This window comes from Hyalella azteca, unplaced genomic scaffold (genome assembly GCF_000764305.2).
Source record: "Hyalella azteca isolate HAZT.00-mixed unplaced genomic scaffold, Hazt_2.0.2 contig14389, whole genome shotgun sequence".
Lineage (NCBI taxonomy): Eukaryota > Metazoa > Arthropoda > Malacostraca > Amphipoda > Hyalellidae > Hyalella > Hyalella azteca.
In genome coordinates this window covers 1,154-29,129 of record NW_025944277.1, presented here as the reverse complement: position 1 = coordinate 29,129, position 27,976 = coordinate 1,154, and the positions used below count along the sequence as shown (strand labels likewise).

At 38.0% G+C, this 27,976-nt stretch overlaps 1 protein-coding gene across 1 annotated transcript; it reads right to left on the bottom strand.

Moving 5' to 3' along the window:
• Position 1: 1 nt before the first annotated feature.
• On the bottom strand, positions 2 to 27,976 carry LOC108668689 (potassium voltage-gated channel subfamily H member 6). The gene is made up of 15 exons (XM_018155932.2): positions 27,908 to 27,976; positions 23,361 to 23,481; positions 22,110 to 22,270; positions 21,344 to 21,492; positions 20,743 to 20,885; positions 19,741 to 19,934; positions 18,234 to 18,406; positions 16,631 to 16,893; positions 9,594 to 9,692; positions 8,439 to 8,571; positions 7,882 to 7,999; positions 7,117 to 7,340; positions 6,153 to 6,486; positions 4,400 to 4,597; positions 2 to 1,231 (listed from the first exon to the last, which is right to left on the bottom strand). The coding sequence occupies exons 1-15, from the start codon at positions 27,974 to 27,976 to the stop codon at positions 635 to 637; spliced, it is 2,976 nt and encodes a 991-aa protein (XP_018011421.1). The 3' UTR covers positions 2 to 634.

Below are 27,976 nucleotides of genomic sequence, written 5' to 3'. Positions count from 1 at the left end.
GTCACAATCTTCCTCATTGTCTTCTCCAAAAAATAGTCCAGTGACCTCAATTGACATGAGTGATCCGTGTAAAATTGTGATAAAAGGCATAGTGTTGAGTCGAATTAATGCTTCGACATGAAAACAACGCTACTTTCCTGACTGGTGCTCTATCAATACAAATTGTAGACGGTAAAGAAAGCGACACAAATTGGAAATTCACTCCTCTATATGCTCGTGATTATACATGGTTTCATTATAAAAAAATTTTTCAAGTAAACAATTTCTATATGAATAAAATTTATTTTTGGACTTGAAGGGGCTATGGATAAAAGGTAAATCGCGACTTCGTACAACGGATTTTCCAGCAATCAGGAACTGTGTAGAATTGCTATTGAAACGACGTAATCGGTGGAATTTCCTAGAAACATCAGATGTTCTTGCTTTATTATTTTTGAAAATATCCTGGTAATAAAACTCAAAAACGAAATGTAGCTAAAATTAATGAAGGGGAAAATGAACTAACATCTTCGGTAAATGGCTAGAATGGTACAAGTGTTCATGATCAACTCATAACGCATATATTCTGCTCAAAAATATCAACAGCTATTACTAATGGTGATGAGAATAACAATAATTAGCTTAGATATCGCGGCTAAACTTGAGAAGGCTTGTCTTCCGAACCAGATGATGTCGTTGCAATGGACACGGTTGTATCACATGGACTTTTCGAGGAAGAGGATCCTTGCATTGATTTTCTTATGGGAGGAAAACCGAACAGAAACGGGGACTGCTGTTGTGTCTGTATGAGATGTTGCTGTTGAGAAGATATTTGTTGCTGTGACGAGAGTAATTTTTGCTGTAATGGAGACTGCGGTCGTTTTGATGGGAATTCAAGAGGAAAATGAAGTCGATCAGAGCACTGCTCTGTAGAAGAATTTAAAGGCTTTGCTGAAGAGAAAATTGGAGATGCTTGTTGAGAAAACGACCTAGAGAGATGAGGAGACGACGTATCAAAATCAAGCTGCCGTGTCGGTGAGCATAGTGGCAACTGAGGATATTGCCGTGGAGTTAACGGAGTATTTTGCAGTGGGGAACATTGTAGAGATTGAGATGGAGATTGTTGCTGTTGTTTTTGTTGTAAAGTTTTTGGAATTTGTTGTTGCAGAGGAGATTGCTGCCGAGACTGAGGTAAATAAGAAGGCGACTGCTTTTGTTGTACTCTCGAAGGACTGGTTTCACTCAAAGTCTCCTGTAGAAGATAATGTAATGAAAATGACACAAAGACACAACATTCTTTGAATGAACATTAAATAGATTTACGTTGTCGCTGGTACCTTTATAAATAACGTACTAGCGTTGGTCAAAGTATCGGTAACGGGACCAGTTACTGCTCGAAATTCCTATGCATATGAAGTTTTTTCATAATAATACACAATAAATCGCAGTAGTTTTCATCGAATTCTCTCAAAATTAGGCAAATTAAACATGGAAATAACACCTAACTAAAAAATATAATAATAACCGCTAGATTATTTCGTTTCAAAATTCACTCTCAGTCAATTCATACTAAATACGTCGTTTACGCATATATTAATTGAATGAGAAGCTTCTCGATTTACCCGATGAAATTATGCATAAAAAAATAAGAGCACAACAGCCCACCCCCACTCTTTTTGAATGGCATTTACATTGCATCAGTGCACACCTTGGGCTTGAAGTGATGTGGTCACGATTGTCAAAAGCAAGAAATGAGATGAAATTTTTAACTGCGGCTTACGATAAGTTTACTTACGTAAGCCTATCCGATGAAAATTAAAGTCAGTATGGAAAAAACATTGTTAACTTATGAGTGTGTTAAGTAGAACTTTTGGCGAGTAGTTAAATTTTAGACATTTTTAACTATGCAACTGGTGAAATTGCCAAATTTCTTCATAGATAAACGCTTTTTAACGCCTTTTTGTAATACGTTTTCAGATCATTAAATTGGATAATATAAACTTTCTTGTCTTACTTCATATTCATTGCAAAGAAGGATATGAAAAATATCACATTTGGTACAAATCGTAAATTTAAATAAAAAGGAAAAGAGAGTGAGAGTAAAACTGAAGATATGAGTAGAGGCGGTTCACCATTAGCAGATTTCTATACTTCCTTTCCAGACATAACTTTTGACAGTTTGTAGGAGATGCTGGAACAAAGAAAAATGCGTTTCCAATGGCAATGGAACGATAACTTTTAAGTGAAAACTGATTTGGGCACATTCAGAATTTAATAAAGCTTTCCTACAACAACGATAGCGATCATCAGTTTGATGAATTGACGGAGGGTAAAGAAAACGAATTCAAAACTGAAGAAATTTGTACCTATCAGGATCACTTTTTAGTTAGTACGGAGCAATTTACTAATATTAGCTCTTCTTTGGCTAATAGCAAACCACCTCTAGAGGTAACAACAATTAGAAGGCCAGGGGACATACTTTCAAAATTAGCTAAACGAACGTAAGTACTTACGCTCTATTTTCTTGTCTATGATTGGTGGATTTTGCTTGAAAGGCCGTCAACGATTGGCTGATGAACTTACGATCTCTTAGCTTTTTTTGAAAGTATGGGCCCTTAGAAAGATAGAAGAGCTTACGCATTCTTCAGCAATGGGCGAGGGGGGATGGGCGAGGAGGAGAGCGTAGGATGAACCACTATGGGCTCTTCTGGAGACATGGAACGACGACGCGTAGTTAGCAAAGCAGCACACCACACGTAACACATAATAATAATAATAATAATAATAATAATAGCGTATAATAAATAATAGAGGATAGAATGAGGCGCTTAGAACAACACCACAACACCAACTCTCAGTCTACCACGTCATGTAAGTAATGAAAACACATTTGATATACTACAGTAATAATAACATAGTTAATATGATAAAATGCTATAGAAAAATTAAAAACTATCAATTTAACACGTATGTACAAAAAATGTACAATTAAAAGTTCAGATTAAGTATAAAGCACACTTTCACGACACATCAGGAACAGGAGAGAACATTGATGCAGACAATATTGCACACACTAACACGTCACGAACAAGTAAGAATAAACAATACATCATGTGTATAACTTCCGAACGTTTTGAACTAAGAACCTCCTAGTGATGAATAACAATAAGTTTATTTTGCATCAAAAAAATAATAATGAGCGGTATTGTACTACTTTCGGATATTGTGCTACTTCCGGAATATGAGCTAGCGTATTCATATCTCTGCATAGTATAGTTAGTAGCAAGTTTGTTCAAATGTGCATCTGGTGGAAGAATGTTTTTCAATAATATTGTGCACATTAATTAAAACAGTGCGCCAGTTTGATGGCTTTACCACAATGGATTGTTCACGACATAACTCAGAAGAATTATTTCTAGGTCGCAAAATCAGGCAACGAAGAAACACATGAGAAGGTAAAAACATTTGCATTTGAGGCACGAAACTACGAGAGGCGATCACAATTCTCGCGAATGTTTGTCTGCGCGTGCACTGTTGCTTTGAGAAAAATAATTTCAATTGTTCATCAAATGCACGGAGTAATTGTTGACAGCAATATTTGAGAACGCAAGGCCATGTTTCAATGGTCATTAAAAATGTAAACTTTAGGGCTAGCAACATAAATAAAGTTATAACAATGTATTAAAGTGAAATATGTTCATGCATCCTATCCATGCAAGGTTAGTCAGAGACGACAACCAACGCATGCGACATACAAGGAAGTTATCGCGCTATAAATTAGTCAGTGAGAAACAGATAAAACTCAGATTGCAGATTTCATAAACTAAATCAACTGAAACATGCTCTATTTTACTTGAATATTCAAAAATTTTAATTATCCTCTGCACTTCTGGTGATATTAGAACATAATGGAACTAATCAAATGTCACACAAAACATTAAACCTCATACAAAAATAGTCCCGAGAAAATGCAAGTCAAATCTTAGAAGAATGTTGTTAACTAAGGCAACGATTTCCAGCAAATAATTAAAAATTGGCACTATACTCCTGAACTTTTATATCCCATGAACGAATCTCAAAGGAGAAAATAAACAAAAGGAGCCGTTCACAGCGGAAAAGATTACAAGTTACAAATTTCCTTGAATCGTACGATGCAACATTCAGCAAGAAACATTGTCAGTATAAATCATAATCAAAATCAATAATAACGATCTACACATTGAAGGCACATGTTAGGGCTGCACAAGACGGAGGGAAGTTCAATTGCGCACCCAATTCACCAAAAAAAGGATTAGGTTTAATAAGCCCCAGGCTATGCAAGAGAGTCCTTAGGATTGGGAAGCAAAGATAGGAGGTCGGGACGACCACTGCTAAGAGTGCCGCAGAGAGCTGCTCCCAAGGCAGGATTAGAGGAACTCACGGGAAGGGAATCCATTTCGTCGAGGGACTCTAGTCGAGCTATGGGAGCTTCAGTTAGGGAGCGAAAATCTCCCCAGGACTCGGGCTCGGACCCCTTGGAGTCCTCCCTGCGAGGTGCCCAAGGGTCCAGGCTACCTGGAGTCCCTCCAGTTTGGGACCCGCTTTGCTGGGGAGACCGGCACTTGCGACGGCCACGCGCCTGGGGACCCCAAATCCGTTCACCAGGGGCCATACTTTTTTTTTTGTACGTTGCGTGAAGAAAAATTGTTAAAATCAACTCCACACTAAATGTAAAATCTTTCGAGTCTAATACTCAAATTAACATATACTAATTAATATGAAGTTGTACGAAGAACTGCGAAATAATTCGTAATAAAAACGCTGGTAATGGATTATTCTAAAAGTAAACTAACAATAGGGTTTCAAAAAGTTGAAGGATGAGGATCCTACTCATCCTTATCGTGAGTGAAAGAGTGCAGAATTTATCATGTGCACACATGCAATTTGTGTAGAATTTATTGTTCTAAAACGTAGGAAGTAGTTAATTAGAACATTTGCATAGTTGAGGACATAACTTAGGTGTGGAAATATTGTGTTCCTGAGAACTTAAATAATACTCCGCTGGACTGAATTGTATTCAACCTTTTTAGTTCGAGGCGTTGGGTAAACATGAACAAAAAAAAAAAAAACGACGTAAATTATCCTATGTTTTTGCACGTAGAGCCACACGCGTCAGCAACACTCTGCAACATTTAGCCAGCAATTCCATTAAAGCTTCCGAACAGAAAACAGATCAAATCAAAGCAACACCGAAGCTCTGAATCTAACGATCACATCTATGATTTATCAGTGTTAGTCCATTATTTACTTACCGACTGATTTACATGTATTTTATACTGAATATGCATGCATTGTAACGTCAAGTGACAATTTTAAGGCATTTCGGTCATCGTACAAAAATAATTGCACTGTAGGCGTTTTACACGCAGGACAGGTAAAGTGATTTTTTTCGGTAGACTAGGTACCATCAACGCTCGCTACCGGATAGTGCCAAACCAAAAATTCATTTACTAGAATTGCCGAATATTGATTATGGCAGTTACTACCAGCAGACAGTGAACGATAAAGGCCGTTTTCTTTGTGAAAAATAGCGCTTTGAAGTTCATTTGTCACTTAATTGTGATATTTAAGGTGAGTAGTAATTCATGTTTTTTATTAACGAGCCGAATTCGAGATCGTAGATATAAGAGTGCAAGCCTCACTTGTTGTTTCAAGAAAAAAAGTAACAGTAAGAAAATGATAAAAGTTTCAGTTCCTCTAACACCGTGAGAACACACATCTCGCTTCCAGGAAGTTTCCTGAGTAATGAAGAATCACGCAAATAAAACTGTTAAAATCCACACTATAAAGGGGTATGGATCAAAATAACACTTCAGTTATTCCAAAGAGAGTCATGAGAGAAAACAGCAACTAACTTATCTGGCGGGCTCTAGCTTGACCTGCGACTACTACGTCTGAATATTTAATAAAGAAACCAAGGCAAAACAGAGCATTGCTTTTAAACGTCACTTTTCAGGTGGTCACTTCACTCTTTTGATGTAAACTCAGTAGGGCTGGTGGAAATATTCATTTGAGTTTGGCCTAACTGCTGCAGTACTAGCTAGTGTGATGTCAGACTGCTGCAGCACTCGCCTGAGTGATGTCAGACTGCTGCAGCACTCACCTGAGTGATGTCAGACTGCTGCAGCACTCACCTGTGTTAGGTCCGTGGGCTGTGACTGACTGCGTGGAGGAGAAGGTCTGGAGCCATCAGTGTCCAGGTCAGGAGTGATGGGCATGGAGGGACAGGTTCTTGGAGGCAGGCTGCTGACTCCTGCCCTGGCGTGTGCTACTCCGTTACTGCCGTTGCTGCTGCCGTTGCTGCTCACGTAACTACTGGTCATGCTCAGAGGACCGCCTGAGAAGACGCCTCCTGAGCATGGGGGCGCTGAGATGGCCCCCGGACTGCTGCCCGGCCCTTGTCCTTCCCGGAAATCGAGGCTTTGATGCGCGCTTGATTCCACTCCACCGCCGAGTAAGTCATCCACTCTGGAAACGTAAAAGAACATAAGAACTGCAAGAAACAAACCTGAATCACAACTAAACTCATCGCCTTTGAACGAAAATATTGCCATCGACTCTGAAAACCCAAAAAAAACATACGTACTTAAGAACTGCATGAAACAAACATGAATCGCAACTAAACTCATCACCGTTCAACTAAAATATTGCCATCGACTCTGAAAATCCCCAAAAAACATACTTAAGAACTGCATGAAAAAAACACGAATCACAACTAAACACATCGCCGTTGAACTAAAATATTGCCATCGACTCTGAAAACCCCAAGAAACATACTTAAGAACTGCATGAAACAAACATGAATCACAACTAAACACATCGCCGTTGAACTAAAGTATTACCAATATTGCCGCAAAAAATTATGCAGGAGGACTTCGTGCGAGAAGCTTGAAGCAAGCGCAGTTATGAGCAGTACCAAATATTTATTTTGATGAAAACTAGCATCCGGTCTTCGTGTATTGCATATAATATTTGGAAAGATGTAGTGCATATATTTGGACAGATGTATTGCGTATAATATTTGTATTGGACAGATGTATTGCATATAATATTTGTAAAGATGTATTGCATATAACATTTCAGCGGATGAGGGCTCACATAGGTTGTCTAGAAGCATCAAGGGACCGTTGATGCATGGCTAGAGGTTGTGAGGCTGGAGGCTCATGTAGGGACGTGGCTCTTCTGAACATCCTGGCGGGGTCCCTGAAGGCGTAGGAGGTGCAGGATGTCAGCCCCGTGGTGCTCGCTGAGACGGTCGCCCTCAGGCGCCCGGGAGAAAGGCGTCTTCTTTCGGGGCTCAGAGTGATGGCCGTGTGGGGAGACTGAATAAAAACATCAATATTCAATAATTGAATAATAATAGTTAATAAATCTGGATAATATTATTTAAAATAATAATTAAAAACTAAGAAGGGGAAAACAAGAGTTAAAAAAGCGGGCTAGTTAAAAATTTTGAATGCAAAAATAAATTTGTTTTATACGGCCAATAAATTTATGTTATCGAAAAAGTTGTACAGTAAGAAAAATTTACAACACACAGAGAGCTAAAAAATCTCAGGAACCACCTTTAATTAATCTATAGCATGAACAAGGAACAAATACTACAATTAGTGTGGAATATGCAGGAGAGAATGGTGCACGAAATACAAGCGAGGAAAAATTTAAACTATTTTTTGAAATTTTTTTATTTATACCCGGGGAATAATTTCTTCTTAATGTTGGACTATTTTATGCGGGTTTTTCGACAGTCCCGATTACGCTGTTTCTATTTTCCTAATTATGTAAAGATTATAATCAGTGCAATTGCATATCACAATAGGATTGTAATTATTAAATAATATTCATAATTAATAATTTCCTCACAATTTCTTGGTCCTGGAGTGGGTGCGGCTTGGCTTGGGAGTTTTGGTATTGTAGCTGCAGCAAAACCAGGATTTGTTGAATATCTGCGCTGACACGAGTTTCCAAATGGTGAACTTGCCTGCACAATTGAAATTTTCATCTTTGTGAAAAGTTTTAATCGAAAGCAAACAGAAATACTACAAGCCAGAAGAATTACACAGATATTCACGGCGGCCTTCAAAAATGTAGACCAAATTCTATGAAAATAAGCAGTTAGCAAGAAATCAAAATTCTTTCTTATTGAAATTGCGCTCGCGGTTTGCAGAATAACTCCTACTGAATAGTAGCTCTTACAAACTATCCTCTAACTGCATCATTTAGAAGATTGAATTATAAATTTTGACGAAAAAAATGAAGCGTTTTGACCAATACAATAAACCTTTTGACGAATTAATGAAGCCTATTAACGAATTCATGAATCATTTCGACGAATTCATGAAGAATTTTGTGAAGTAATGAATCATTTTGAGGAATTCATAAAAGAAATCTACAAGATTTCATGTAGCAGAATGAAGGACCTTGAGAGCGTGTCTATCCTGTAGCTGAGGCCGTGCACGTCGCTGAAGTGTAATCCGCTGCCCGCTGGGGCGCCGCCCCCCAGACGCGACACGGGACTGTCCGCGCGACGGTCAGGACTCGAACATTCCGCTACTGCGAAGTGAACAGCACACACTTTCAGCTATAGGTACTCTTTCTTTGCAATATTAACACTTAAAAATATAGTTGTGAACAGCACACACTTTAAGTCACACTCGTTCTTTGCAAAATTTATAATTGTAAATATAGTTGTCTGAACGCTACTGCGAAGTGAACAGCACGCACANATTCTTGGCAATATTAACAATTGTAAATATAGTTGTCTGAACGCTACTGCGCAGTGAACAGCAACACACTTTCAGCTATACTCATTCTTGGCAATATTTATAATTGCAAATATAGTTCTCTGAAGTGTCGGAAAATATAGGCACAACAACTGGCGACATCTAAATCCGCATCAGATTGTAGATTTAGACTGTGATGTAGACATCAAAAATGTAGCAGATTTAGACTGTGATGTAAACATCAAAATTGTAGCAGATTTAGACTGTGATGCAGACATCAAAATTGTAGCAGATTTAGACTGTAATGTAGAAATCAAAATTGTAGCTGATTTAGACTTTGATGTAGAAATCAAAATTGTAGCAGATTTAGACTGTAATGTAGACATCAAAATTGTAGCAGATTTAGACTTATGTAGACATCAAAATTGTAGTACAAAATGGTAATACAAACAGTGACAATACAAACAGTGGTAATAGAAAGTTTACATAATTTATCTTAATATCCACAAATTGAAAATAATTAGCCAGGATAGCATTCCACATTTCAGACTTGTATCTTATTTATGAGGGGAGTTATCAGTCGAATTCATAGCTAAGAATCTCCATAGACGGCTACTGCGGCTGAGCGCCTTGATGCAGATACTTAAGGCCCGGCTTGAGGTACACTCACTTAGCGCCATAACTTTCAACTTAACCCTCTAACGCCGTATGTCACTCTCCGGGAACATAACTTTCAACTTGAATTATACGTAAACTATTGAGTGTAGCAACCTGAGGACCTTTGTACGCAAGAAGGTCAGCAAGACTGCAATATTCGTTCACGACTTAAGGCCAGGCTTAAGGTACACTCACTTGGCGCCTCGTGCATGAGCAGCGGCGCGTCCTCCTTGCCGGGCGCTCCGGGCGACGAGCAGCGCGACCTGCTCTCCCGTACGACGCTGGACAGCGCCCCTGCACAGGCATGCGTCTTAGTAATCAACTCTCTACCTCCGTATTTTACTCTCCGGGGCCTATACTTTCAAAAAAGTTAAGAGATCGTTAAAAAAACTTAAGTTCATAACCCAATCATTGACGGCCTTGCGAGCAAAATCCACTAATCATAGACAAGAAGTTAGAGCGTAAGTACTTACGTTCACTTAGCGAGTTTTGAAAGTATGGCCCCGGGAACATAACTTTCAACTTAAATTATACGTAAACTATTGAGTGTAGCAAGCTGAGGATGTTTGTACGCAACAGAGAACATTTTAAAGTTGTCGTACGTGGCGGCAACCATCAGTGCAAGTCATTTTGCACTCACTAGAACGTATCCTTTTTGGGAAGTAGACTTGTGACAATATTGCTCTGGTTACTCATGTCAGGTGGTAGAGGATTAAGGATAACACGACAGAATATAAGGCGAATAGAGTGCGAGTAAACTAAGCCACCGATTACAGAACAAAAGTTGATTTTCCACGGCCGACTGTAAAATGTCAGCTATTTAATGCCTTTTAAATCATTGACTGATGTTAAGGACCGATCGCAGGACTAATCAAGTAATAGATTAGACTGCGATTATCGTTCATCACTCGTGTTCAGATCCTTGGATCATCTTAAGGGTAAGAAATTGATTGCTTCAAATTGACTAACGATTTTACATCAACTAGAAAGAAGAAATTTTCGTTCCATCTCCAGTTCTAGCTGACTCAAGCGTTCACGTAATATAGACCATGCTTCTTCAGCACACACCATTTTACATTGCACCAATAGTCCATTATTCCATTTTTTTGCAGAAATGACAGCGACGCGTCAAGAGGTAGAATGAGTTCAAGATACCTTCTGCCTTTGCTGCCGAAAGTAATTCACATAGATAACTAAATTCAAGGAAAATCACGATTCAGTAAATAAATATATCACTACCAAAATATTTCAAGGTATTCATCCGACCGCAGATTGTTAGTAAAACAACAATATACAATTTTATCAAACTTCCCACAAATGATGTGCCTTGCGAGTTTCACACACTATATGGCGTTGATATTAAAACTTAAAAATAACAGAATGAATCATAGGGGAAATAACTTGAATTTAACTTCGATGCAACTACCTGTCTAGCCTCACAATCACAGTTAAAAATAATATTTGGCGGCCCGAAGAAAACTCTGGAAAATCTAATAACAACAAGAATAAACTATTTTCGTTAATGTATTCTACTTTGACCAGTTAAGTGTCATGCATGCAGATTAGTCTGCGGTATGAAAGAGTTTAATTCTACTTCAGAATTTGTTCACTTCGCTAAGAACGTGGCTTGATTTCAGCCGACGGTTGGGAATGTATCAAATCCTGTACAAACATATACGTCCTATCCGTCCTGCCGTATTTTTCATAAATATTTGAAATTAGTTTGAATCATGAATAACAGAAGATAAGCGTTATTGTTTACACAACAAGTAATGTTAAACAAAATCTACTCAAAAATTGACCGCTCGAAATAAAAACTAAACTCTAATGCGCAAAGCCGATTCATAATTGGCGCGTCGATATCTAAATGCTCGCATAGTTAAATTTCCAAAAATTTCTATAAACTATTCAACACACATTATGCTGAGGAATCTATAGAGTAAAGCACTCTACGATGCATGGGTATTCTTCACATTCACGAGAAACTATTTAATTTTTTGTCAGCACGAATATTGATGAGCGAGACAATAACAATAGCGTTATCAGCCATATTCTAACACGAAGCATGCAATTAGATACTTAATAGTAAGACGTGCACTTTGGGTCATGAATTAGTAACAGAGACACATGCCCGCAAACAATCAACATGGGCATAACAAATGCACTTACAAGAAAAATATTGAAACGGGGTGAGACATTCGGCAAATACCTAGGATGACACTATAGTGACGTGTCACTGACAGTATAAACAAATAATTGACGCAAAGCGTATGCGCCGCCAAACTTACTACCCTTACAAAATTTAGAGGCGTGAGCGACGCTGCATTAGGGGTCGCCTCGGACTCGGACTACGCGTAAATCAGCGTCTCTATGTCTACTTCGACTCAGGGTTCGAAGGGCTGCCTCTGGGCAGTTTCCTAGCTCAGTGTGACTCGGTTCGGCCAACCCTAGTTATACTCTCAGGCGACTATAAAGTCGGAAAGGAGATTCTGACCAGAAACTGATTTCGGTCGGGTGGCCAGGCAAACCCAGAATAACTTTGTGCCGAGTGTAGTGACTATTCGACCGAAGCCTAGGCGGTCCCCAAATTTTGTTAGGGTAGATACCGCGAATGCTTCAGTATTATTCAGTTAAATTTTCATAAAGTGCAAGAAAGGGGCTCAGTAAGGAAACGATCGAGAATGGTTCTATGAATATTTTGTAAGTCCCGGCGAAAATTAATAAACCGAAAACATTCATCTGGGAATCAACTATGAGCTATAACATCGATTGCTAACTATGGGTAGGTTCAGCGAAAACTGTTACACGTTTTGCAAATATAAAAATTTAACATTGCGATGAAGCATTGCCATTAGGTTGAAATAGGGAGTTACATAAAAAGCTGCAGGGTTTTCAAGGAGGTTAACACAAAAACATGCGGGAAACATTTAAACTCAAGACGGTGTCAACATTCATTAACGTAAATAAATTTTCAATCGATCAGCAATCGAGCATAACATGGACAATATGGAATCACGATCACTGAAAAGAATTCTGGAGATATTCGAGTTTTTTTTTTATGCGAGGCTAAAGGACCTATTTCGACAAGCTCAGCAAAGAAAAGTCCATCTTAGGAATCCTCATTGAATTTTCCACAAAATTTTTCTTAATCTGTTATTTTTTCATCCAAAAAACATAATTCTTCTAATTCCTGATCAGACATAGCGAACCGATACTTAGAATACTAAATTCAATCAAGTAAAAACACTTTAAAGTAGAGAAAAACTTCCTCAACTTCATTAGACCGAACCCAGTCCAAGGAACGAAAACGGCTCTGAAAAAATATACAAAATTGGGAATATAGCAGCGACGAAGCGAATACAGTGCTGGATAAGCGTTGCTCTACTTCAGTGGTGACACCAAACACGACTGTTCAAATATATACGTGTAGTGGAGCAATGAATGACGCGATAGCAACGTCGTCTTACCAGGTCGAGTGCTGGAACGAGCCATTCGAGTTTCGTTTTGGGGTATCCAGAGGTCAGTAAAGCTACGCTTCAGGTGGGAAATCACCCCTAAACAAACGCGGAAAAATATAAATAGTCGTTAATAGTATAGCTTTTACACGGGGAAAGGAAAAATAACAATCCCAAACACTTGAAATTTACCAGTTATTAAGAAGAAAGAGCAGACGAGGATTAAGAAATCATTACGTTAGGAATAGCATAGGGAAAGACTAGTTAATGACCACTTATTTCGGTAAAAAATGTTGAAAACTAAACTGAAATCATAGTTTCTAGAGATTAAAAAATTGCAAAACTTTCATAATCTTATATAGAAATATGCCTGGAAATTTCTATTTAGAAAGTAAAAATTACGATTGCGAGACTGCCGCACACTAATGGTTATTTGGAAGGGTGGCTGGTTATTTAAAGGGATGGCCAGACTACACAAAATGTTCAAGTTAGGTACAACTATCACCATAAAGAACATTCAAATTTACGGGACAATATTGTATCTGAAATACTATAGCTACTTAGCTAGTACACAGTCAAATATTATTATAAAATCTGGAAAAGTTTTGCTTCTCAGGTAAAGTGCTTAAGGGTGGAATACAGACTTTCAAGTTTCAGTGAAGTTTCAGTTAGACGTATAAATATGCGAGCACAACTTCACAACTTCTGGGTTGTTTTCAACAAATCATTATATGAATAATTGAAGATAACTTAAGCACATGAGCTGGGAGCCGAGACAAGCAGTGTTATTGAAGCCATTCTAGTTACTATCGAGAACGATAGACATCGCTATAATAAAGGCATTCAGGTTACGAGCGATCGCGGGCATGGGTCTAACAACGTCGTGTTTTCAAGACCAATTGTGCCAAGAGCCTCAAGAAATGATAAATCTATCGGACTGACGCTCATGTTCACTAGCATACAGATGATCAATGACCAAGGATGTTGTCCTAAACCGATAAAAAATACCCAGAAAATTTCCAAAAAATCTATCATGATCCCTGATGGTATTGCATGTGACTACAAAATCTGTTTCGACTGAATAAGACTAAAAATCTCGAGACTAAAATATTTTGAGCCTAAAACTAGCACCAGAACAACGTGCTCATTCGTAACGACAGCGATGAACGTCCCACTAGTGGTGAGTAGGATTTTAGGAAGAGAATTAACTTTGCTTTCAAGAAAAGATTTGTCTATTCGTTTGTTGAAAAGGCATGAAAGCCGTGCCACAAATCCCGTCTGCGAATTGTCCAATTCCCAACAAGTTAAGTTTCTCAACATTTCACTAGAAAACAAATAGAAGAGCGGAAAAATACCACATCCTCCATACAGACATGCACGTGACGAAGAGACGATCTCAGCAAGCATACACGTTATTGAAACTGAACTACGCAAGAAACGGTAACTTGAGGAGCAGCAACGTGCGTATTGCCCTCAATTACAGACTAATGCAGGAACAAGAATGCATTTTCTCGACTGAAATGTCTCGACGACACATTCATATCAAACCATAAAAAAACTTATGGAAACCTAGATCCAACTATATTTAGTTTAAATGTTCAAATTGGATACCAGGAAGACTAGGAAAATGACAGAAAGGCAATGATGCAACTTCAGTTACCTAAACACATTAATTTTTTAGAATAATCTTTCATTACCTAATAGAACGAATGGTGTTAATTAACAGCCGACTTTTCCCTAATCAATATTACCCGTTTAACCAGTTATACGGCAGAAATTAATTAGACTTATAATTAATTTATAATATTATTATCCGCCAATTGTTTAACGGAGTAGTCAATAAACTGGTGAGTGAAAAAAAATACTAAGAAGTATCATAGCACGTAAATGCTGAACGAAAACGGATGCAGAAGAGTAAATCTTATTCATTATAAAAAGAATTTTGTCTAACAGTCGCGTATGGCTTCATGAACGATGCAGCCAAAAAATGCATTTCAGGTTAAAAGGAATCAACATAAAAACTTTTATCTCACAATTTCGCAGCAATTAAAATTAAAAATTAACAAATCAAACATAAAGTAACAATTTCAAAATGAACCTTTCATTGTTTATTTATATTATAAGTTCAACGAATACAATTACGCAGTCACACAATAAACCTGTTAACAATTTCACAATGAACCTTTCATTGTTTATTTAAATTATAACTTCAACGAATAAAATTACGCAGTCACACAACGAACCTGTTAATCCCGACCGTCCCTGGTTAGGTTTGCCCTCGGCCGAGTGCGGCGGCGGTTTGAGGAACGACGAGTCAGTCTTGCCGGAATTTTGAGCAGCGCCCGGCGCCCCGTCGCCGCGGTCGGGGGCGCGCTCCACNTGCTGCTCACGTAACTACTGGTCATGCTCAGAGGACCGCCTGAGAAGACGCCTCCTGAGCATGGGGGCGCTGAGATGGCCCCCGGACTGCTGCCCGGCCCTTGTCCTTCCCGGAAATCGAGGCTTTGATGGGCGCTTGATTCCACTCCACCGCCGAGCAAGTCATCCACTCTGAAAACCCAAAAGAACATACTTAAGAACTGCATGAAACAAACATGAATCGCAACTGAACACATCGCCGTTGAACTAAAATATTGCCAATATTGCCGCAAAAAATTATGCAGGAGGTCTTCGTGCGAGAAGCTTCAAGCAAGCGCAGTTATGAGCAGTATCAAATATTTATTTTGATGAAAACTAGCATCCGGACTTCGTGTATTGCATATAATAATTGGAAAGATGTAGGTATTGCATATAATATTTGGACAGATGTATTGCATTTAATATTTTGAAAAAATGTATTGCATATAATATTTGGAAAGAAGTATTGCATATTGGACAGATGTATTGCATATAATATTTGTATTGGACAGATGTATTGCATATAATATTTGTAAAGATGTATTTTTGAAACTGAACTACGCAAGAAACGGTAACTTGAGGAGCAGCAACGTGCGTATTGCCCTCAATTACAGACTAATGCAGGAACAAGAATGCATTTTATCGACTGAAATGTATCGACGACAATTCATATTAAACCATAACAAAACTCGAGGAAACCTTGGTCTATCTAGAATCTAGATATACTTGAAATGTTCAAATTGGATACCAGGAAGACTAGGAAAATGACAGAAAGGCAATGATGCAACTTCAGTTACCTAAACACATTAATTTTTTAGAATAATCTTTCATTACCTAATAGAACGAATGGTGTTAATTAACAGCCGACTTTTCCCTAATCAATATTACCCGTTTAACCAGTTATACGGCAGAAATTAATTAGACTTATAATTAATTTATAATATTATTATCCGCCAATTGTTTAACGGAGTAGTCAATAAACTGGTGAGTGAAAAAAAATACTAAGAAGTATCATAGCACGTAAATGCTGAACGAAAACGGATGCAGAAGAGTAAATCTTATTCATTATAAAAAGAATTTTGTCTAACAGTCGCGTATGGCTTCATGAACGATGCAGCCAAAAAATGCATTTCAGGTTAAAAGGAATCAACATAAAAACTTTTATCTCACAATTTCGCAGCAATTAAAATTAAAAATTAACAAATCAAACATAAAGTAACAATTTCAAAATGAACCTTTCATTGTTTATTTATATTATAAGTTCAACGAATACAATTACGCAGTCACACAATAAACCTGTTAACAATTTCACAATGAACCTTTCATTGTTTATTTAAATTATAACTTCAACGAATAAAATTACGCAGTCACACAACGAACCTGTTAATCCCGACCGTCCCTGGTTAGGTTTGCCCTCGGCCGAGTGCGGCGGCGGTTTGAGGAACGACGAGTCAGTCTTGCCGGAATTTTGAGCAGCGCCCGGCGCCCCGTCGCCGCGGTCGGGGGCGCGCTCCACCACAGCGCCGCAGCTGCCGTTGACGTGACCACCTTTGCTTCTACTCCCGCTAGGTCCTCCTCCTCCTCTACCGCCCTCAGGGTCAGCGTCAGGAGCACCACCACGTCTATCGCCCCCTGAACCGTCACTGAGAGACAAAAACAATGAGGATCTATTGCAGAAAGCTGACTAATTTACTGATTGTCATAGTGAAAAATGTATAACTGTTTCAGATTGAACAGGTTTGCAGAAAGTTCTATTGATCTGGACAATATATGTAACTTGACAAAGAGGAAGTGAAGACAACAGCGGGAGAGAAACACATAGTAAAGGCTGCCGAATAAATCCCTCAGAGAACTTTTCCGACAAAATAGAAAAGCAAATTCTTGTCCCTTTGTCAACTGATGAATGAGTCACGAGGCCAATAGCATTGACGACGGTCTCTGGATACGAAGAAAATTGGTTAAATAAAGACATATTTGAAGAAAAGTAATTTCATACGCTCAATTATTTTTAAATAAAACTTGCAATAAACACGAAAGGATGAAATATTAGAAAACAGGTCCTCAAACTTGGTAAGATTTTAATCGGGATTCAATTATAAACGATACGAGTCCTTAGGCTAATTCGTTAGCCGGGTAGAATAATTGATTTTAACCAATGCCGAGTTGTAATTAATGTCTCAAAGTGCATCATTCGGCCAAGTAAGTTGTATTACCCAACATTTAAACGACTTGAACATTACGTATTTCATCCAGCCTGATCTACTGTGTTAGCTGCAGGCTAGAACCTCTGACATTGGCTTTTCTGCCAACATGCAAGCAAGGATATTTAAGATGCCTTCCATCTTCTTTACACACTGATAGTATAACTCGGTATTCATTTAGACTGTTATTACCAAAACAGGCTTCTCAATGAACAAATATCTCCCTAATAACATTTTCAATGTATTAAAATACGGCAATTCATGGCTGGGGTACAGAGATAATTAATTAAATGGATGACGCTTCAAGGAAGATAGTGTGATGGTGAGGTAAAAAAAATCGTCGAGGTCAGCTGCAAAATAACAACTTTATGGTGTTACATTAACTGCTTGCACCTGGCACAGCTATGGTACCGCGGAAGAACAAAAAACAGTTCTTTGCCTGCTGACACGTTGTTTTTTGCCACTCTTATAGAATAAGAAAGCTACTTTTTACTACTAGACATAATATAGACTAAATAACCATGACCCTAGAAAATGAATGAACCTCACTTGAGAATTTCATAGACAGCCACCCCTGTGAGATTTGTTGATAAATTTGTACGAAATGTTGTTTGATTTGCTAATTTCCATCACGTCATAGTAATAGGCATTAATACTCTATTCTATTAGGAACATTCGGTATGCATCACTAGTTTGTTTTAGGTCTCCCATACAATCGGAGGCACTTAAGTCTCAACATGAAGTCTGTAAATACATTTCCTTATTTGGCTACAAATACTCACGTCTCCGAGTCCTCCTCGCTGCTGCGTCTCTTCCTGACGTTCCTACGTCGTCGTCTGGGGAGGCGGTATGCGTTTCTTCTCACTTGCGTCTCTTCGGACTCGAAGGAATTGTGACGCATGAGCGACCCGCGCTTCTTGCGGATCACTTCAGGGTCGACCCCCGACACTTCCTCCTGCGACACGTGGATGCGTTAGATCAGTTGATATTACACGCAGGATTTGCAGGAATGGGTTAGAAGAACAACTGATATTATATGCAGGATTTGGAAGCTCAGTTGATAGTTCAAGACGGAGTTCGGGGATTATGGGTGGGGGATTTACACTAAGTTGATATTATATACATGGGTTGGGAGCTCAGTTGATATTATGCGTTGGGGCTCGAAGCTCAGTTGATCCTGTTCCTGAGGAATTCTATTCCGCGTTGTGTCATTTCATTGAGTCCCATAGCATTAACGTGCCGTCTATAATTGTGAAAATTCGAAAATTCTTCCTCTAATAATTTGTTACTATGAATGTAGCTACAAACCTGACTCAATATCGTGCACCATTATAATGAATCTATCTTGGTTTCAAGGGAAATACTTTATCATTTCCGTAACAAAAAACTTCTCAAAGGCGATAATGCGTGCCGCTTACCTTTTATGAGAAAGGCCACAGCTAAAAATTTGTTAAAAGGGTTCTTCGTGCACTCTACCTATGATTAAATGACTGATTGATAAGCTGCGAGATCTCACCACTCACATGGTCGAAGTTAAACGCAATCCTTATTTATGCTACTCATACTAGACATTAGCGATAGATGAGCCAGAAGATCGATAGCGTGATGTCGCCACTCACACCTCTTAATTTGGTTAAATGTATACCCATGCATGCACTCTACTTGCGATTCAAAGCCTGATAAATGAGCTGCCAATCACATCTCCGAGATGGAAAGTTGCACTCTACTTATGACTACACAACTGAAAATTAACTTGAAAATATCACCACTCAAATCTCTCAAATTAAAAGTTATCTTCATGGATTTTACACAACTTTTCCTATCATATAAACGAGCCGAAAGATGTAACCACTCACATATCCTAGGTATGTGAGTGGTTACATCTTGAGTGGTTACTCCATGCATTTTACACACGATTCCGTATAGTATAAACGAGCCGAAATATATCACCGCTCACATCTTTAAGATAAAACGACATCTTCATGCATTTTACACATGATTCCATATCATATTTAATGATGTGGAAGCTATCACCACTCACATCTCTAAGATTAAACGTCATCTTCGTGCATTGTTTACATGATTCCATATCATATTTAATGATGTGGAAGATATAACCACTCATCTCTTAGCTTATACGTCATCGTCATGGATTTTAAACAATATTCCCTATAATATAAACGAGCCGAAATATATCACCACTCACATCTCTAAGATTAAACGTCATCTTCATGGATTTTACACAATATTCCCTATAATACAAACTAATCGAAAGATATCACCACTCACATCTCTAAGATTAAACGTAATCTCTATGTTGCGCGCAAAAGTCTCGTGGAACTCCGGGTAGAGTTCTAGCACGTCGAGGATGTCGTCGCGCATGATGCGGTGCAGGTCGCAGTACGTCAACGCCCGCACGCTGCACGAAGACTTCCCTATGGACGGGTATATGCACGGGTTCTCCCCGTAGATGTCGTTTTTGCCTGCAAAAAAATATATCGTCAAATGTCGATGCCACATAAGTCGCCACTGAACAGAAACTGCACATACCTCGCCGCTTGTCACAAAAAATGTATAATACATGTCAGAACTGTGATGTATAGGATTCGATCGCCAAATTCAACAGCACATACCTCGCCGTTCGCCACTAAAAAAAAAACATTTAATACTTGTCAGAGCTACGAGTTGTTGGGTTACACATTTAAACTAAAAAACTGTTGCAATCGCACCAGAAAGACCTGGTTCAGTATTGTTTATAAAAATTGATCGTTTCTATTGAAAGCCGGCAACTTTGGAGCTGCAGGCGAAGTTATCGGCCTTGACGGCAGCTGACTTTGCCTGCTCGATAATTGATTGTATTGGCAAATGACTTGTATAATTACCGTGAATACAACGGTCCTTCAGTGGCAAGAACTGAAAATTCACACACTAAAGATTCATCTATCCTTCAGAGCGAAATTGGTCGATATTGACAACTGGAGTGAAGAATAGAGCTCAAATGGTTTATAAATTTTTTGGTTTATGAAGGAGGTCTATTAAGGAAATGGGATAAAATCCATTTCACTTTATTCGTATTTGTGCGCGCAAGGATGTAAATGCAAAAACTGCATCTGCAAAGGTAGATGTAAATGCAAAGGCTAAATGGATGGAAGAGTTTAGCGGCAAATCTTTCGACCATCAATACCAGGAACTTATTTATTTACAAAAAACATAGGTCATATGTTTATAAAAATTATATGACATTAGTCTGTTTGTATCCTGTCACGTAGAGAGTTGGTCGACAAAGCTCACCCAATATGGCCATGACGACATCATCCTTGAGGATCTCAATGGATCCTCTGCCGATGAAGTATACGGCGGTCAGCACGTCACCTTTGTGCACAAGCGTGTCACCGGGCGGCGCGTGAGTCGTCCTGAACTTCATACTTAGAGCTCTGCAACAGAAATTAAAAATTATTATAATTTAAATAATTATAATCATGGTTTAAATAATTATAGTTATGAAACAAAATTATATATTTTGTTCCATGGTTTAGATTTTCAATCTGTAATAGAAATTATTAATTATTATAATTTCCATATTATAAGTATGGAACAAAATTATATATTTTGTTCCATGGTTTAGATTTCAAAAAAACGAATTCGGAGGCAAAACATAGTTGATACTTAGAGATCAGTAAATAAAGGATAATTTTAATGAATAATTCTAACATAAACGTAAACCAGAACGTTGAATGAATGAATGGAACGTTGGTCTTCTTCAATTACCTCAAGTGGATGAATAGCTCTTTGATGAATCTCTTTGATTGATGATGAATAGGATGAATAGCTCTTTGATGATGAATAAGATGAATAGCTCTTAGAATATTGATATAATAATGCTGACACTGACCTAAGGCAACCTGGTGTAGCACCCGCGAAAGAGGGGCAGGATTGGAACAAGCTTTCGTTGAGGTGAAGGCTGATGTCAGCTTGCAGGCACTCGGGGAACATGTTCAGCACGGCGCCCATGTCGATACCGTTAGTGTACGACCACGCGTGCTGTGCATAACAAACATTAATGACATCAATACAATGTCACCATTAATGGCATGCACAATAGTTCATATCATAGGTAAAAAAAACTGCTGACTTATTGAGAAACGTAATTAAAATAGAAAAGCCAGACAAGTAACAGGAAAGGTACAAAAATGTAATAAAAATGTAAAACAGATGTCTTTTTCTCCCAAATAAGTAAAAAATTATTTGAGAAGTCTTTGCATTTTAACACTCTCAAATACTTCAATATCATAAATGTCTCCCTATCAAAATCTAAATGAAATGTTGTGAATCGAGTGATACATTTCTGTGATCAAAAGGTTTACAAGATTAGTGATCATATTCATTTTACTACTTCAAAAGAAGATAACATACGAGCAAATCACTGCTAGCTAAAGCATAGGAAGCAGTTATTAGATATGCATTTAAAATCCATTTCTCTATATTGGTATTTGTGCGTGCAGATGTAAATGCAAAATCTACATCTGCAAAGGTAGATGTAAATGCAAAGGCTCAAGGGTGGAAGAGTTTAGCGACAAATCCTTTCGAGCATCAATACCAGGGACTTATTTGTTTACAAAAAATATTTATTAAAAAACAACAAAAGCATCTTAACCCACCTGAAAATATTCCTCCATTCTTTGTCTGAGCGGATTTGGTATCTGGTAGAAGCGTATAAACTCTTTAACTCTCATAAACTGGGTGTGGTATCTGGCTGTACCAGCGTACAGTCGCTGGATGATGGCAGATACGTTACCGAAGATGCTTGCGTACATAAGTGCTGCACACAGATGCACCATTATCGTCAAAATTATTCGCGTTGTTATTAATGAAAAATTACAAAATTCTGGGCCAAATTATAACTGAAAAAAATCAAATATCTATTCAATTCCAATGCACCTGAATAAAATCTTTCAATTCAACAAATTAGCCAAATTCACCAAATTCTTACTTCGATTATGACAAGAGTATCTTCAACAGCGAGAATTGGACGAATAAAAATGGCGGAGTATATCTGCCGTATGTCATGATTTGATGAATACTCATTACCACAATAAAAATTAAAACGAACCTATAATAATGTAAGAGTATAACACACATAATATCAGTCAATTATGCAAGAGAATCATCGGCACAACCATGCTAGGGCAGCACACAACTGAAGTAGCTTCGTGAAGCACTAAATAAAGTACGTTTGAACTAAGAATCTCACTCAATAAGAAAAAAGGCAAGATAGACGGCAAGAAAGTAAATCACAATTTCTTACTCCCTACAGAAAATCAGCAAGAAAGAAAATTTGGAGATGTGGGGGAGGGAAAGGATCAAGCTGCAGCTAAGAGAAAAATTTCTGTAACATGCACAAACTAGTGCTAAAGAATGGACTGAGAATTTATACATACAAATAAAACAAGTCAGAGACATAGGTAAGGCATTTGTACCGTGTCCAACCTAATAGCAACTTGGTGCAGAAATATGAAGCTAAAATTAACGACGAACAGTTGCAAAATTTACTGAACTCTAGCATCAATTAATCAAAATCATTATTGAGGCAAGTTAAAAATATGCAGCCTGTAGTTCAGAGCTGCTCATCGACGTCAAAGAAATGACAGTCGTGCGGATTGAACAAAGAGAAATTTTGAAAAAGAAATTAATAAAGTTAAAGTTCGAGCGAAGTGATAGCAACTCATTCAACGCGAGCTAGAATTGAGATCGACGAAGTGTTACATTCAGATGCAAAAAAGTGTATAAGAGAAGAGACAAAAACACACACTATTACATTACTGCAAGCACATGAAAAGAGTCAAGAAATTAGCACATAAGAGAGGAAGGAAAATAAAATGCGAAAGAAGAGCGAGAGAAAGGCTACTTACACCCTACAAGCATCACCAATATCGTAAATATCTTCTCGGCATCTGTGGTAGCTGCGACATTACCGAAGCCTACACTCGTGAGGCTGCTAAACGTGAAGTACAGTGATGTCACGTACTTAGCCTGGGGGGTGAAAAACACACAATACGTGACATTAATCTACATCTAGTGCAACAATTATAACATTCATGATATAGGGTACGAATCGCTTACGACTATTATTGAGGTTTTTCCAGTTATTGAGCACCATTGCATTATCGTAAAATAGCACAATCCGAAACAAGCATATTCGTTGTCCGAATTTCAAATTCCTGCAGATTGTGGAATCGTTGCCTTGAAGATTAAAGTGGAAACATGGACAATGATAATGAAAAATTTGTATAAACAAAACGGAAAACCTTGCTAGTTGTTTCATTTTAAATGCAAACGCTTTCATCTGGATATAATTAATTATTTTAAGTAAAAATTAACAAAATTTAACGAAAAGAAAATTATACAATAAGTATAGCTGATAACAGATGTATCTCCTCAATTGATCAGCTATCGATAAACTCTGCATTTAGGACAGTTCATTTACGGACTGAGACTTCAAGGCGTAAAACTGAGGAGAAAATAGACATGTCCCATATCACGTCCGAGATTATTACGAGTTCAGCCCTGGCCGTTATTCTCGGCAGAAGAATTCTCTAGATTCCATGAATATAAAAATATCTGAACAATAATTCTGCATGAGAAAGTTCACGGGAAAAATACGAATATTTTCTGCACAAACCAAATTATTGACGCATGGTTCGCTCGACTTCCACGCAGACCGTTATTAAGGGAGCGGCATCAGACTAGGGAACACTTCGAGCTCATTTCGACCCACGGAAATGTTCATTTTTGTATTTTATTGTTCAATAAAATAATAATAAATCCAACCAAGTGAAAACTTTCAAAATTTACGAGTCTTGAAAGGACCCAGAGTGGCGCCAGAATATTTTAGACGGCGGGAAAAAACTGGAGTCTGATCATTAAGCCGGGAAATATCATATGAAAGGCATTACAAAAATTTGCACGTGCATGGAGACGCCACGTGAAGATCTAGTGTTGTTCTTTTAATCAGATTTACAACCCAATGATGGATTCGATACTTTTTTCGTGGAAAATAATCATGCAAATTAATAACCTAATTCCACTGAATTATGACAGTATGAAATATTCCCAGGTTGAAGAAACTAAATTATAGCTAAAAATCCATTTGGTGTGTTATGGTATAACATTTCCATTGCATTGAAGAGGGACCATAAAGTATTACATCGAATAAAAACACTATTTCCTTTCGGTTTTATGTTGAATACAAATGCCGCGATTTGCTATAGCGAAAGTTCCGAGTGTCAATGTAATTGAAAAGTGGTCAAAACAAACCTTAATTCAAACGAATTCAACAACGCGCTAGTGAAGGTACGGCCGCTAAAAGCTAATGGCCAGCAGAAAACCCGTCTTCATTAATCAATTAATTTAATAAATAAACGTATTGCTACTAATTATAACCCTATGAAGCAAGATCATACCTAACGAAGCAAATAACTATAAAATTTCAATTGCTTAGCTCAACAACAAAGCCATGTCAACACAAATTTCCTTATGCCCATACGCGTACGTTCGATTATCTATTCTAAAGTAAAGTGGCATATTTAGATCAGGACCAGCAAAATGGATCAGTTTTTTTAGCAGCAGTAAGGCATCCAGTTAACAAAAATCATGTGTGCATACACCCAAGCATCATGACGAAAATGGTGAAGATTTTTTCGGCATTGGTGGTCGGAGAAACGTTACCGAAGCCCACGGAAGTGAGCGACGAGAAGGTGAAGTAGAGCGCAGTGAGGTAACGAGACTGCGAGACGAGATGTATTCACGACTCGAAAGGTTGATTATGAGTGAATATTTACATGTACGTAGCAGGAGATAAATTAGATGAAAAATACTATGAATAATCTTGCAAAATACAAAAAATATTCAAACAAAAATTATTACGATAAATCTTTAGAATTTCTTATATTTGTTGCGAAATAACTAGTACAAGGCTAATTATGACTCTAAATTTGGCTAAATTGGAATCGACATGATATTCGTAAGTTTTCGTGTTGATCAAGCTTAAAAATATTTCTAGTAATAAAAATGAATTCCCCTATTTTCTTGGCAATTTTTCAAACACCGGATGTACTATAATAAACTACAAAATAATTTACACATTAATAGCAAAACTGCACGAGTCTCGACACAATTCTTCATGTCAATAATTCAACCCAAAAAATAAGAGAGTCGCAAAATAAATTTTCATGCGAATTAAAGATCCTATATTTCAGTGGTAGACATGCGCACAAAAATGGTGTAGTTCAATACTGAATATTTAATGGTCGACCTTTCAAGCCACGATATTAGACACGAAGAAGATAATGACATTCTACGAAAATGACTGGCGTCTGATACGTTTTCACCATCATGTTCCGTGGATATTGCCAGCCGTTAACAACCTTTCGTGGTAGGACATCTACGGTAAAATTAGTTGCATTCGAAACGTCGTAAAATTATAATAAAATGCCTCTTGGAAACCTGATATTTGGATTTTGACTTCCTATCAAGAGCCTAATTCGCTGGATAGAGAAAAACAATAAGAAAATTGTCAATAAGAAATACTCTCTGGTCTTCAATGAAACCTGGTAAAATTAGGTGCATTTCATTGCTCCGGAAAACTGCAGCCAAAATTGCAAATATTAGCATTAATGTTAATTTCGAACTAGAGAATATAGAGTTAAGAATATATATATAGTTAAGTCAAATGCAGAGTTCATGTTCATGTCAATGTACAAATCCTAGGATTCTGTTAAATGTGACGAGTGCAGCAAATAATACAGGAAAAATGATAAGCTCAGCAAGAAATTACACAAGGATCAACACGACAAGGTACGTGTTCTTAAAACGTTGCATCTTAAAAGCTAACATCAAAACAAATAGACATGGAAAATATCCAGTCTAAGCATAATAAAACCAGAAACGCATTAACCCGAAGAGTTTTTCGAATACGAGGCGGCGAATTTGGTGGACTTGCGTTTGAAAAAGATTGTCAATCTCGTTGAAAACGTGATGCAATAATACGGTTCTACGGTGTATCAATAACATTGTGCAATAATACGGTTTTTAACTGTGTATTATTACGGTTAAAACACAGTTTTTTGATGAACAACTTAACCCATATGATATGCCTGGAAATTTACAGTGCCTGGTAGGACAGACATAAAAAAAAATTCTGGAGCGACTCACAGCCGAGCAGCATAAACAATATCGTGAAGATTTTCTCGATATTTGTTGTAGGAGAAACGTTACCAAAACCAACGGACGTGAGAGACGAAAACGTGAAGTAGAGCGCCGTGATGTAGCAAGACTGCAAACGGATGCACGGCAAATTGTAACAGCGCACATGAAATTCTACAATACGACCGAACTAATCTTGATTTCGTTGACAGAAAAGATGAATAACAAATTCCCTGTACTGTATACATTCATTCCTGGCACCGATGTAGTGTAATAGTTTACTTTATTACTAGTAATAGTTTACTATATTTACAATTAACGTGTCTTAAGACAGTGGAGATAAATCTTAATTTATCATAATTCACTTAATTTCTCTACAATTTTACATGTATTAGTATGTGATGGCAAAATTTTCTTATTTTTATCCATACAATTAATGACTAGAGAATGCATTCCCATTTTCCAGCAGTTTGAACAATTCTTGAGTTGATATTGGTATATTAAAAGGCAGGTTTAGCAAGTAATAATAAATATTAACGACGTTTCAAATGTAACAACATTAATTTGAAAGTTAAGGGAATCATTGAATAGTGAAATTTTGTTGGAAATAAGTACATAATACAAGTAAATAGGATACAACACAAAAATTTCTAGCCAGAAAGTCCCTCCGCAAACAATCTCAAAGTTCAGACAAATCCGGTTACTGGAAATATAATTCATCCAATTAAAAATGACGAGGGTTCCAGAAATCGTCGGTCGGTTAATGTTGTGCACCTCTGCATGCTGATGCTGGTGGGTTCTTCCAGCACTGCATGCTGATGATGGTGGGTTCCTCCAGCACTGCATGCTGATGCTGGTGGGTTCCTCCAGCACTGCATGCTGATGCTGGTGGGTTCCTCCAGCACTGCATGCTGATGCTGGTGGGTTCCTCCAGCACTGCATAATGCCGATGCTGGTGGGTTCCTCCAGCACTGCATAATGCCGATGCTGGTGGGTTCCCCCAGCACTGCATGCTGATGCTGGTGGGTTCCTCCAGCACTGCATGCTGATGCAGGTGGGTTCCTCCAGCACTGCATGCTGATGCTGGTGGGTTCCTCCAGCACGGTGCGAGCGAAGGTCTTGTGAGCTTGTCTCAAGGGTTCCCCCTGTCCTGCAGACTGAAGGTGGTGGTGGTGAGACGGTCTCGATGTCATGGTTGTTAGTTCAATTACTCCAATGTAGTCCAAATGATGAAGATGATGAAGAAGTCTACAACCTTCTGTGAAGCAAAATTTGTAGACTGCGCCGGCCTCTTGTAGAACTCCCGTTTTTTTGCAGGGTCCAT

Bases quoted from the DNA above. Each gene is read 5' to 3' on its own strand.
- LOC108668689 (XM_018155932.2), bottom strand. From the start codon at position 27,976: ATGGACCCTGCAAAAAAACGGGAGTTCTACAAGAGGCCGGCGCAGTCT. The intron at 22,271-23,360 runs GTAAGTAGCCTT...ATCTGTGTGCAG, and splicing joins ATTGGTGATGCTTGTAGGGT to CACTTATGTACGCAAGCATC. The intron at 1,232-4,399 runs GTGAGTTCCTCT...TATCTTCTACAG, and splicing joins ACGAAATGGATTCCCTTCCC to GAGACTTTGAGTGAAACCAG.